Genomic DNA, 13,426 nt, shown 5'->3' with positions numbered 1-13,426 from the left:
AAGGAGTGCAACTCCACCTCCTTCGGATATTTAGACTTCGCGCAAGGCGAAGGCAAGACAATGTCCTCAATGAGGTGAAATTCCGAAACCCTCTTCGGAAAAAAAAGAAGGGTTAGGTCGCAAGACCACCTTATCTAAGTGAATGACCAGATACGGAGACTTGCAGGACAAGCTGCCAGCTCCGACACACTGCGAGCCGAAGTGATCGCCACCAAAAAAGTTGACCTTCTTGGACAACATAGACAACGAGATCTACCTGATCCGTTCAAAAGGACCATGGAGTAACACGGACAGAATAAGATTCCAGTCCCAAGGAGGCAGAGGCACCCTCCTAGTAGGGACCAGATGCCCCTGAACAAAAGTGCCAACCAAGGAGTTAGATGCCAGAGGACGTTGAAAGATAACGGCCATCGCAGACACCTGACCCTCGATCGTAGCCAGCGCCAAACGCTGGCAACACCCTTTCGAAGGAAGGACAACACCCTAGACACCGAGTACGGGCGAGGTGAAAACCCCCTGGACTCACACCAGGCAAAATAGGCCTTCCAAGTACGGTAATAGACCTTGCCTGAGGAAAATTTCCTCGCGTCGATCAAAGTGTGAATGACCTCAGGGGAGAGACCCCTATCCCTCAGGACCTCGGTCTCAACAGCCAGGCCGTCAAAGCCAGCGACTGTAAAGCAGGATGGAATATCCGCCCTTGAGACCGGAGATCTTCTCGAAGAGGCAGACGCCACGGGGCGTCGACCGCCAAATGCACGAGGTCTGCGTACCAGGATCGGCGAGGTCAGTCCGGTGCCACAAAAAACACTGTGTTCTGGTTCCGAGTTCAACCTGCGAAGGAACCTGGACAGCCATTGAAAACGGTGAAAACGCATACATCAGTCGGTATCGATGCCACGGAGCTACCAACGCGTCTGCCCGAGGATCGCGCGGCCTTGCCACGAAGCCTTTTCACCTTGCTGTTTAGACGAGACGCGAACAGGTCTACCTCTGGAAGATCCCACTTTGCGCACCACATCTGGAAGACATCCGGGTGGAAAGACCATTCCCCCTGGTCCGGGGACTGTCGGCTTCAGATAACCTGCCTGCCAGTTCTCCACCCCCGGAATGTGAACCGCCGATATCGCCGGGACGTGTGTCTCGGCCCAAGACAATGTCGGCCGCTTCCCGAGCTGCTCGGGCTCTCTCGGTGCCCCCTTGGCGATTGACGCAAGCCACCGCCGTGGCATTGTCCGTCTGCACCCGAACCGGACAGTCCTGCAGCCCGTCCGGCCAATGTTGAAGGCAGAGATTCACCGCACGCAATTCCAGAATGTTGATCGGAAGGGAGGAAACCTCCTCCGACCAAGTTCCCTGGGCGGACAGAACGCCCAGAACACCACCCCAGCCCGACAGGCTGGCATCCGAGGTGACCACCGTCCATGAGAGAGGACGAAAAGACTTGCCCCCCGACACCGCCGGGGACTGGAGCCACCACAGAAGATCCCTTCTGGTGCGATGGCCCAACGAAATCTGGAGATCCAGAGATTGTGGTCGCCCGTCCCACCTGGACAGGATCTCCGCTTGGAGACCACGCGTGTGAAACTGGGCGAAGGGAATCGTCTCGAAAGCCGAGACCATCAATCCCAGACATCTCAAGCACGTCCGGAGTGACGAGCACGGAACGTCCCTAAGGGACCTGACTTCTTCCTGAAGAGTCCTGAGTTTGTCGTCTGGTAGGAAGATCTTCGCCCAGACCGAGTCCAGAATCATTCCCAGGTAGGGAAGACGAATCGACGGACACAGCGTCGACTTTGGAAAACCATCGTCCAACCAAACTCCTGTAGAATCAGCATCGTGATGGACAGGTCCTCCTCCAGACCCTGGCTGGTCACAGACCGAACCAGAATATCTTCCAGATACCCCAGGACAGGGATGCCCTGGGCTCTCAACAAACCAGAAACCGGTGCAAGCACCTTGGCGAAAAACCATGGAGCCGAAGCGAGACCAAAAGGTAACGCCACAAATTGGTAGTGATCCTCCGCAATGGCGAATCGAAGGTACCTCTGGTGACCCTCGAAAAAACGGGATGTGAAGGCACGCATCCTTCAAGTCGATGGAAGCCATGAATTCCCCCGGAACCAGGGCAGCCACCACCGACCGCAGGGATGCCATGCGGAACTAGCGAACCCGCACAAAGCGGGTCAGAGCCTGTAAGTCCAGAATTGGACGTACCCTGCCCTCCTTCCTGGGCACAGTGAACAGATTGGAAGAGAAAACCCCTGAAATCTGTCCCGATGAGGCACCGGAACCTCCTGAGGGAAAAAAACCCTGCTCTCCGGCCGAGAGAGAAAACTCGATCTTGTAGCCAGAACGAACAATTTCCTGAACCCACCTGTCCCGAACACAGGCCAACCAGGGTTGAAGAAAAACCGAGCAAGCGTCCCCCCACCCCAGAACTGGGTGAGGGCGCCCCTGCAGGCCGCATTGCTATGGGCAGCGGGTCCGGACTGGCTGGACTTCTGGTAACCTGACCACGGCTTCGTTTGGGAGCCTTGACCTTTGAACGGCTTGCCCTTATAGTGCGCCCGAAAGGACCCCCGAGAGGGCCTAAAAGAAGCATGCTTCTTACCATGAGCAACCTTAGCCTTGCGGGATTGGGGCAAGAGCGTGCTCTTACCACCCGTGATCCCCTAAATCAGTGTATCCAAGGATTCTCCAAAAAAGGCGAGATCCATCATAGGACAGATTGGCTAAGGTCTTGCGCGAAGATTGGTCCACAGACCAACACTGCAACCAAACCAGGCGGCGAGACAATACCGCCACACTGTGAACACACGTGCAGCCAATGGTACTATATCCAAGTCCGCATCACACAAATACATGATGGATTTTATCCACCCTATCCAATGTCGCCGGTGAGGCTGAATCAGCCACCAAGACGCGCCTGAGTACCTGCGTTCAATTCGCGACAGCCTGGGCTGTCATAAGCGAAGTAAATAGAGCCTTTAGCATAGAACCCGTAATAGAGTAAGTATGACGGGCAAGAGACTCCAGCCTCCTGTCCGTAGCATCCCGGAACACCGGGGTGTCCTCTGCAGGAATCGCAGTGGACTTATTCAAAACCGCCACCGCGTGATCCACCGGAGGTGGCACACACCACCGCTCATCAGTAGCGGGCGTGAAAGATACCGCAGCCTGAACCTACTTGGTACAGCAAAGGGCTTGCGCATATTGCGCCATTGTTCCTTAACAGCGCGCTGAAAAACATCAGTGCAAGGAAAGACCCGCGATGTCATGCGTCTTTTCTGCGTCCCATAAGCTGCCAGGGCAGCAGGAGGACATGGTTCATCCTGTAAACGCAGTGTTTGCTTGATAAAAGCAATCAATTCATCCATGAGTGCAAGCTCTTCAGGCGAGCCAGGGGGAGAATTATCCACCCCTTCTACCTCAGCCTCCACCTCGGACCCCCAAGATCCAGGGAGGAACGGGACCCCGATAAGGAGACCCCAGCTATAGCAGCCCCATCACCATCACCCTCTGAATCAGAGGAGATTGAAACTCTGGGCCGTTTTGTGGATCGAGCAGCCACAAGCGTTTTGCACCTGAGCAGCAATGTTAGCCACAACCGCAGCCAAAACCCCCCCCCCCCCGGGGGGGGGGAAACAGCAGTCCCTTGGTCACCCACCAAGTGGTAGGAAATTTGCTTTCCTGAGAATCCATTGCCCCAATACCATGCCGGAGAATAAAGGGTTAACAGCCCCTTAAACAAGCGCGGCGAGCGCTGCCCACCGCACACACACACTAGCACAAGTTTGACCCCCACAGGGAGAAAAAACTCAACTCAGGCAAGGAAATAGGGACAGGGAGGTAAAAACCTGTAAAGACCACCGCTGCTGCTGCCTCGATCGGTGCGCCGAGGGGAAAGGAAGCTATGCAACACAGGGCGCTCTATGAAAGCCTATGGAAGGCTACAAGAAAATGGCCGCCCGCAGTGAGACCATGCGGCCGGAGTGAGCGCTGCCAAAATGGCGCCGAAAACGCCGCTCCTCCACCTCAGTGAAGTGGAGAAAACACACCACATGTATTAAAACATGGCGGACCGCCGCAGCGGTCGCTGTAATGTGCCCCAAACATGATAAAAACATGCCCCACAGCACATAGCCGTTCACACATTCACAGTTTGACACAGATAGTGCAGCACATCCCCCCCTCCTCGCAGCCCACAGCATGCAGCCAGAGAGATAGGGAACTTAACAGTGTGAACACAGGCAGGGTAACACAGTCCCAGACTGACACCCCCCAGACAGACAGGTCCCCACACAGATACACTTACCTCCTAGATGGGAACCCGCACAGGCGAACAAGCCACTGCACATGTGACAGGGAGAGTCGCATCCAGGACGCAGCAAAAATGGGGTTGAGAAACCGCACAGCGTCCAGTGAGGTAGCCACCTCACCATAGCATCCCTGCACCGAACAGGGATGGGTCGTTCATTGCGCCAGGAGCGTTACCTGGCTGAACGCTCGATGGCAGGCTGGGAAGCCACTGACCCACAACCTGCTAACAGGGGGATCAGCCCGAGACCCAGCCCGCACGAATCCTCTTCATCAGAAGAACTAACGCTGACAAAAATAACAGCTAAGTAAAGAGAGAGAAAAAACTCAAACAAAAATCAAAAAAGAATAGAGAAAGGCTGAGACAAAATGCCCCAGCACAGAGACATCCAGCTACTCCTGACAAGCTAGACATTGAAACTGAAGTATGAAACAGGAAGCAGGAGGGTATAGACTGAGGGGACCACCCCCTGGGGTGGGGATATGTTAAAAGTTTTAATATTGACATGTTCTGTTGCCTAGCTACTCCTACGGAGCAAAGTCTAATACTATATTGTGACGAATATGAAGATGGCGGCGACTGTCGGAGGACCTAAGAGAAATATGATTTTTTACATGTAGGAGAGGAATGCCAGAATTTCCCCGGTATGAAAGAAAGAAAATGCTTGATTCCCCCATCACCACAGTCAGCTGATGTTGATCCCTCCCGCTTCGCTATTGTATTCTGACAGTTGGAGGTTTCCCCGCCGTCAGAACACAATGATCACGGCTGGCTGCTATAGCCAGAAGCAGTGATTGTACAAAAAAATAGACAGGTTGGTTGTACTGAAGGCAAAGGAGGGGAAAAGATAAGCATGAGCTAAGTGTAGCATTAGAAAAACTTTAATACAGATAAATGTAATGCACTCACAAAAGGAAGAGCTCAAGCATGTAACACTGTGATAGGATATAGAATAGGATATATCCTCGCCAACACAAGTGTCGGTCCTGGGTACAGTGTCGCATGACTGACCACGCAATTGTCAGTTAAAGTAATGCAGTGCCCTATCACAAAAAATGGCCTGGTCATTAAGGGGGTAAATCCTTCCAGGCCAGAAGTGATTAAATACGACTTTGATGCAGTGTTGGGCTGTGAACAGGGCACACAGAAAACAACGCCCTTGCGTTGAGCATGCATTGATCAGTGGATATAGTGTGAACGCATCCTTAAGGCCCATACACACGTAGCGATTGTCGGCCGTAAATATTCGGCCACCATCCGATCGGCCGATTGTCGGCTTGTTAGTATGATGCTTCCGACAACCGACTTTTCGGCCGAACAGAATCTGATGTGCATGCTTTAAAATTTTTGTTGGCCAACACCAGAACGGCCGATTGTTCCTCAGTCAGTACAGAATTCGGCCAACAAACAGCAGATGAGCAAGACTGGGCATGCTCAGAGAAGAAAAAACACACGGAAAGTAAACCATCACATGACATCACTTCTGCAGTCGGCTGTTGTGTGCAGTCTTTAGCACTGTTCAACCTACAAGACAGCACCGGACAAAAGATGGCCGATCATTCGGCCGACAATCGGTGCGTGTGTACGGGCCATTAGTCTAAACAGCAAGATAAAGGGAAAGAAAGAAAGTCTCCCTGTAATCCAGAATGGTAACACACTCCATCCACATCCATAGAGCAGATACATTAAAGCTAATGAGCTGACTCCGTATTCCTCAGTAAAGGTGACCTACAGAGAACATTCTCAGCTGTTTCTTTAGCTGCTGTTGGCCAGTAATGTGTAAAAGTGACAGAGCCATTCCAGTCCTTACAAATGACATCCATGTGCTCTCATAGCAGACAACCTCCGAGCCTGCACCTCTCATATACAGTGCCTTGTAAAAGTTTTCATACGCCTTAAAATATTCCACATTTTGTCACGTTACAACAAAAAACTTAAACGTATTTTATTGGGATTTTATGTGATAGACCAACGTAAAGTGGCACATAATTGTGAAGTGGAAGGAAAATAATAAATATTTTGAACATTTTTTACAAATAAATATTGTATTTATCGGCGTATAACACACACCGATGTATAGCACGCACCTCAATTTTAGGAGGCAAATTTTAGGAAAAAAGCTTAAATTTGAAATAAACCGCTTTGAACACAGAACATTTTTTTTTTTTTTTAATCAAATGCAGCCTCGCCAGTGACCACGAATGCAGCCTCGCCAGTGACCACGAATGCAGCCTCGCCAGTGACCACGAATGCAGCCTCGCCAGTGACCACGAATGCAGAAAAGTGCATGAATGCATGAATGTGAAAAGTGTGGCATGCATTTGTATTCAGCCCCCCAGTCAATACTTTTTAGAACCACCTTTCTCTGCAATTACAGCTGCAAGTCTTTTTAGGGATGTTTCTACCAGCACATCTAGAGAGTGACATTTTTGCCCATTCTTTTTTGCAAAATAGCTCAAGCTCTGTCACATTGGATGGAGAGTGTCTGTAAACAGCAATTTTCAAGTCTTCCCACAGATTATCAATTGGATTTTAGGTCTGGACTTTGACTTCCTCCCAGTGACCACTGACACATGGGCACCATTCCTCCCAGTAAACACTGACACATAGACATCATTCCTCCCAGTGACCACTGATACAAAGACACCAATTCCTCCCAAAGACCACTGACACATAGGCACCATTCCTCCCAGTGACCACTAATACATATGCACCATTCCCCCCAGAGACCACTGACATATAGGCACCATTCCTCCCAGTGACCACTGACGCATGGGCACCATTCCTCCCAGTGACCACTGATACATAGACATCATTCCTCCCAGTGACCACTGATACATAGACATCATTCCTCCCAGTGACCACTGATACAAAGACACCAATTCCTCCCAAAGACCAATGACACATAGGCACCATCCCTCCCAGTGACCACTAATACCTAGGCACCATTCCTCCCAGTGACCACTGATACACAGACATCCTTCCTCCCAGTGACCACTGACATATAGGCACCATCCCTCCCAGTGACCACTAAAACACAAACATCATTCCTCCCAGTGACCACTGACATATAGGCACCATTCCTCTCAGTGACCACTGATACACAGACATCATTCCTCTCAGTGACCACTGATACAAGGACACCAATTCCTCCCAAAGACCACTGACACATAGGCACCATTTCCCCCACTAACCACTGACACATAGGCACCATTTCCCCCAGTAACCACTGACACATAGGCACCATTTCCCCCACTAGCCACTGACATATAGGCACCATTCCTCCCAGTGACCACTGATACATAGGCACCATTTTCCCCACTAACCACTGACATATAGGCACCATTCCTCCCAGTGACCACTGACACATAGGCACCATTCCTCCCAGTGACCACTGACACATAGGCACCATTCCTCCCAGTGACCACTGACACATAGGCAGTATTAATCTCATTGACATAAAGGCATTTATTACTCCCACTGACATGGGTTCATTTACCTCCCACTGATGCAGGAGTATTTTTACTCCCACAGACCAAAGTTCAGCATCCAGACCGTGTGAATGCAGCCTAAATCAGCATGCAGAGCCTGTGTATAAGACAATCCACTGTATAGACATGCACTGCGCATTATCACTATAAATCACACCAAAACAAGGTTAATATTTGAATATTGGGAGCACTGTAGGTATTTCAAGCTATTAAAGACTGCAGAGAGTCTATATTTATAAATGTATTTTAAATATTTTCTAAATACATTCAATGTAAACCTGGAAATAGATCTTAAGTGATGGTAAACTTTTATAAAATCTTTGTTTCTATGTAAAATGTGTGCTGTAACTAGGGGCAACCATATCAGCTTATTACATACAGAGACGTCCTGCTTTTCTAGTGCTGCACAGTGATTGTACTTTACTGTTCCGTCTCACAATGCTTGTCTGTGTTTTGGTAACTCCTGGATACAATGACTGTGTGTCCAACATCTTGATCACAGTTGGTATTAGTTAGTTAAGTTAGTTAGTAAGTAATTAGCAGTCATTGCAGAAGTTATTTCCCCCTCCGATGGCCAATTATAGTTCATATGTACTGTAGTAAATTGTATTAAAATGCACAATCACAATGTATATATTTATATAGTACAGTAAAACTGCAGGAAAAGGCACTGGGGGGGGGGGGGGGGGCAAACTAATGTCAATGTATTTTATTTTGTAATGTAATCCAATAGGATTACAATATATCAGTGTGTTTTCTTTTCAAATTTGCCGCCGGTTCCACCCCCCTGCGAGCGTCACGTCGCAGGAGACAGAAGCCGGGACTCACAGCAGTGGGCGGAAGATCTGGCCGCCATATTCTGCAGGGACACATCGTGGGATCCCAGTGACAAGGTAAGTAACCCCTTCCAGAATCCAGCGATGCACCCTGGCGGTACCCCGAGTGTGGCTTGGGGTTACCGCTAATGGCACTAAAATTTAACCCCGAGCCACACTCGGGAAAACCGCTAAGGAGGTTAATGGCCAGGCTATTTTTTGCGTTTTGGCATTGCGTTACTTTTGCGGACAATTGCACGGTTATGCGATGGATGATGTACCCAAATAGAATTGATGTCCTTTTTTCCCAAAAATAGAGCTTTCTTTTGGTGGTATTTGGTCACCTGTGTGGTTTTTATTGTTTGCGCTAGAAACAAACAAAAAAAAAAAAAGACCATTTTGAAAAAAATAATTCAATAATTTCATAATTTTAGGCCAATTTGTATTCTGCTACATATTTTTGGTAAAAAAAAAATCCCAACAAGCCTATTTTGATTGGTTTGCGCAAAAATTATCCCGTCTACAAACTAGGGAAAACATTTATGTCATTTTTATTTATTTAATTTTTTACTAGTAATGGTGGCGATCTGCAATTTTTAGCAGGACTGCGACATTGCGGAAGACAGATTGGACCCCTAACTGACATTTTTGACACTTTTGGGGGGGGGGGGGACCAGTGACATTACTACAGTAATCAGTGCTAAAAATATGCACTGTTACTGTAAAAATTACACTGGCTGGGAAGGGGTTAACCCAGGGGCGATCAAAGGGTTTAATGTGAGCCTAGGGAGTGTTTTCTAACTGTGAGGGGGATGGACTTATGACATCAACACAGAGACCTGTGTTCCTAAATAGGAAGAACACATGAGCTCTGTATTGATAGCAGAGAGAGCAACGGTCTGCTGTGTTTAGCAGACTGCTGTTCTCTCTTCACGGGGAGCGATCGTGGGTGCCTGGCGGCAATTGCGGCCGCCATCCCTGTGGATTGGCATCCCCGCTGGCGAGTGGGCGCACACGCGCACCCCCAGGATCGCTCCCGCAAATCGACGGCGGCTGGTCAGCAAGAGATTAAATGACTAGATCATTTGAACAGCTGTACCCATAGCTCAGTTTTAGCACCACGGTGCAAAGGAGCGTGAAGACCGATCCAAAGGCATGGTATGGTCACCAGAGATCAGTGATTGTTCTTGGCAGACGCTACAATGCTGTATATCCAATGCTCATCTCATCGGGAGATCACAGAATCCCGGGATAGGATGGGGACATTCCAGCTGGTTTATTAAAGGAGCAAAGCACTCAGTAAATGAGGAGGTGAAGCGGAGTTTATCATGCAATCATGTTCAAGCAAAAATCCTGTTTTTTGACTTGCATGTGATTGTGTATTTTGTGTGAATTTTCACCACAATTAGGCCCGGTTCACACTGATGCAACAAGCGCACCAACTTTGGAGCACTTGTCGCATCAGAAGTCGGATCCTATTCTGTGCGACTTGAGTCACTCCGTCTTAGAAAAAGGTTCCTGCACCACTTTTACTTCTATTAAAGAAAATCTTTTTTTTTTGTATTTTGTGAAAGATTATGTCACGCCAAGTAAATAGATATCTAACATGTTATGGCTTAAAATTGCGCACATTCGTGGAATGGCGACAAACTACGGTACTTAAAAATCTCTATAGATGACGCTTTAAAAATGTTTAATGGCTACAAGTTTAAAGTTACAGAGGAGGTCTGCTAGAAATATTACTCTCACTCTGATGATCGCAGCGATACCTCATGTGTGATTTAAACACCGTTTACATTTGCGGTTGCGACTTACATATGCGTTTTCTTTATTGTGCGAGCATGCCGGGACAAGGGCACATAAAAAAAAATGTTTTTTTTCCTATTTATTTTAATTTTTTCACTGTCCCTATAAAAAAAAAAAAAAAAAAATAATAATCTGATCACTTTCATAGATGTCACAAGGAATGTAAACATCCCTTGTGACAGTAATAGGCAATGACAGGTACTCTTTATGGAGGGATCGGGGGTCTAAAAGACCCCTTCACTGTACTTCAAAGTATTCAAAACGCCAAAATCTGCGTTTTGGAATACTGTCCTTTTTTTTTTTTTTTTTTTAAATCTGGGCCATTGGCAGCCGAGTAAACTGGAAGTGACATCGCTTTCAGGGACTCAATCAAAGCCAAATCCGCCTTCATTCAGGACTCCGACGGTGAATGAGCCGACTGGTCACTCGGGTCTCCCGGTGGCACAGGAGACCCGGACAGAGCGGCGGAAGGTGATGGCGGACACCCCCCCCCCCCCCTCCCAACCTCCTTGTGATAACGCCGGAGCGGCTGCTGAGCTGCATTGGTTATCACTAGAAAGCCGACCGCCGGCTCTAAAAAATGATATTGGGGTGATGCTGCAGCTGCAGGCATCATCCCGGTACAACCACTTCTGCAAACCGTCGTACTGGTACATTGGTTTGCAGGAAGTGGTTAAGCAGCGCCAGTGATGTGACAAGCGCAGCCACCCATTGAGAGAGCTGTACCATGGGATCGATGACATCGTGGCTCAGGCAATCAGATGGAACCTGGAAGGAAGACTAGATGAAGATGAAATCCTTATCAGCAGAGACAGTGCACCGCCGGTAAATCTTTCATTATGTGCTAGTATTCAATGCATACTAGCACATTATGACATTAACTTGCAGATAGATTTTTTTTTTTTTTTTTTTTTGCTGTTTACTACCACTTTAAGGATGATGGAGCAACACTGGGGTCCCCCGACTGTATCACTATCTGCATGGAGTTAGTATGTTCTTGCATGGGTTCCTCCCAGACTCCAAAGACATGCTCGTAGAGTAATTGGCTCCAGTCTAAGGCCCCTTTCACTTGGGCTGTCTGATCAGGTCCGCCTGTCTATTTTCAGGTGAGTGGTGACATGTCCGCTGACATCTGCCGCTATCCAATCTGCAAAATCCAGACGGATTGCGGTCCTTCTTTCCATCCATCTGGCGGATGGGATATGATCAGATGGTACTTTCACCGGATCTCCCCATAGAGAGCGGGACAGTGTCCTTCTCCGCTCTGCAGTGACCAGAGGGGCAGATCTGTCATTTTCCTGATCAGACGGGGATCAGTGGAGTGATCCCCCACTAAGCAAGCAGATGCCGCAAAATAGAGGCCCCCGTGTGAAAGGGCTCTAAAGGCAGAACTAAACCCTCTTTTCCTTTACAGCCATGGAGGCTGCCATCTTAGCCTCTGTTTGATCTGCAGTTTCTATGGTGCCACCCATGTGACAGTACAAGGAAATGTGACAGTTAGCAATCCCAGGGATGTAACTGTTTTTCTGAAACCGTTAAATTGCTGGGTTTAGCTCCACTTATATTGTCCCATGTGTGTGAGATTAGATTGTCAGCTCCTGGGGCAGGGAGTGTCTGTACAGTATATGTAGAGCGCTGTATACACTGTCAGTTCTATAGACACAGCTGTAATAGAGAGGACATGAGATGCAGTGGATGGATGTGATTGGTAGCTCCATGGAGGAAGGGATGGGATGTGTCCGTTACATGTGGGCTTGTACTGCTCTCCTGCTGCTGTGGTCGCCATTGGACTCTAGGACACGTGATGCAGTGCAGGCCGGTTGGTCCCCCGGCCTTTGTGTCTCGGGGGATCCCCTGCAGTCAGCTGACTGTCACAGAACAATGACCCCGCAGCCCCTCCTTACCTTCCAGCTCCTCCATGTTTCCCCCTCTATGTGTCGCTCCGCCGCACACTCCCGCTACCACGGCAACCGAGGCACGCCCTGCCGGGAACCAACACGCCGATAATTGGCTGAGCTACAAGCGTCACCAAGCACCGAGCTCTCCACTAGGGGGCGGGGATGGAGGACCGAAGGTGGGCGTGTCCTAGCTGGTACTAAGACCGAGTCGTCCAATGACAGGCGTACAATGCGGCCTATGGGCTTTCATGGAGTTTCAGCCAAATGTAAGGGGCGTGCCCTGTCGCTATGGCAGACTTTACTTGTCAATGAAAGAGGGGGCGTGTCCTGTCTGCGAGTTAGGCCTGTGAGGGAGAAATTCGGTCTGTGGGGGAGTGGCCTGTTCTAGGACCCGCCTAGTGTGCACGGTCTGCCAATGGTATATCATGTCATGGAGCGAGGGAATCTGCCTGGCGGAGAAATAAGGCCATGGCCGTATAGCCGCCGTAATGCGAGCTGCTCCTTTCAATGACTGATTTGTGTCCTATCTGTAGCCTTAGCGGTGTGTTGCTTTTTCCACTGACTGACTAGCGTGTTCCCTGAGGATATTGTAAAACACGAGGGGCGTGTCTTGCCAATAAAAGAGCCTTCTAGTGCCTGAGGGGCGTAGTCTGCGTGGATTCTAACCAATAGCTTCTCCTTCTAAATGCACAAGGGGTGTGTCCTGTCTAGCTTCTAACGAACAGCCGTCGATTTAATACAGGGGGGCGTGTCCTATCTGGATACTAATACACAGCAGTCATTCTAATGCTCGAGGGGCGTGTTCTGTCTGGATTCTAACGAACCAGCAGCTTATGCTAATACACAAGGGGCGTGTCCTGTCTGGATTCTGGGGAACAGCTACTTATTCTAATACAAGGAGGGGCGTGGTCCTGTCTAGACTCTAACGAACCAGGTGCTCATTCTAATATAGGAGGGGCGTGTCCTTTTGGAATTGTAATCTATAACTGCTCCTGAGGGGCGTGTCCTGTCCAGATTTTAATGAACAGCTGTCATTCTAGTCTTTCCCATGGTAAGTCCCTGACCATGGTGTAGTACTCACATTGTCCTGCTTGC

At 49.1% G+C, this 13,426-nt stretch overlaps 1 protein-coding gene across 2 annotated transcripts in view; it reads right to left on the bottom strand.

Annotated features, from left to right (window-relative positions):
* The window catches only part of ZC2HC1A (zinc finger C2HC-type containing 1A), a 175,601-nt gene extending 163,100 nt beyond the window's left edge, over positions 1-12,501 (bottom strand). For both annotated transcript variants that reach the window (XM_082257498.1, XM_082257499.1), the window contains exon 1: positions 12,338-12,501. In XM_082257498.1, coding sequence (XP_082113624.1) covers positions 12,338-12,353 — 16 coding nt within the window. In that variant the 5' untranslated portion in view covers positions 12,354-12,501. The remainder of the gene's footprint in view (positions 1-12,337) is intronic.
* Between the last annotated feature and the right edge of the window lie 925 nt (positions 12,502-13,426).

This window comes from Pelophylax lessonae (assembly GCF_965119305.1).
Source record: "Pelophylax lessonae genome assembly, chromosome: 5".
NCBI classification, from domain to species: Eukaryota; Metazoa; Chordata; class Amphibia; order Anura; family Ranidae; genus Pelophylax; species Pelophylax lessonae.
The sequence above is the reverse complement of the archived record's forward strand: the minus strand, read 5'-3'. Positions and strand labels throughout refer to the sequence as shown.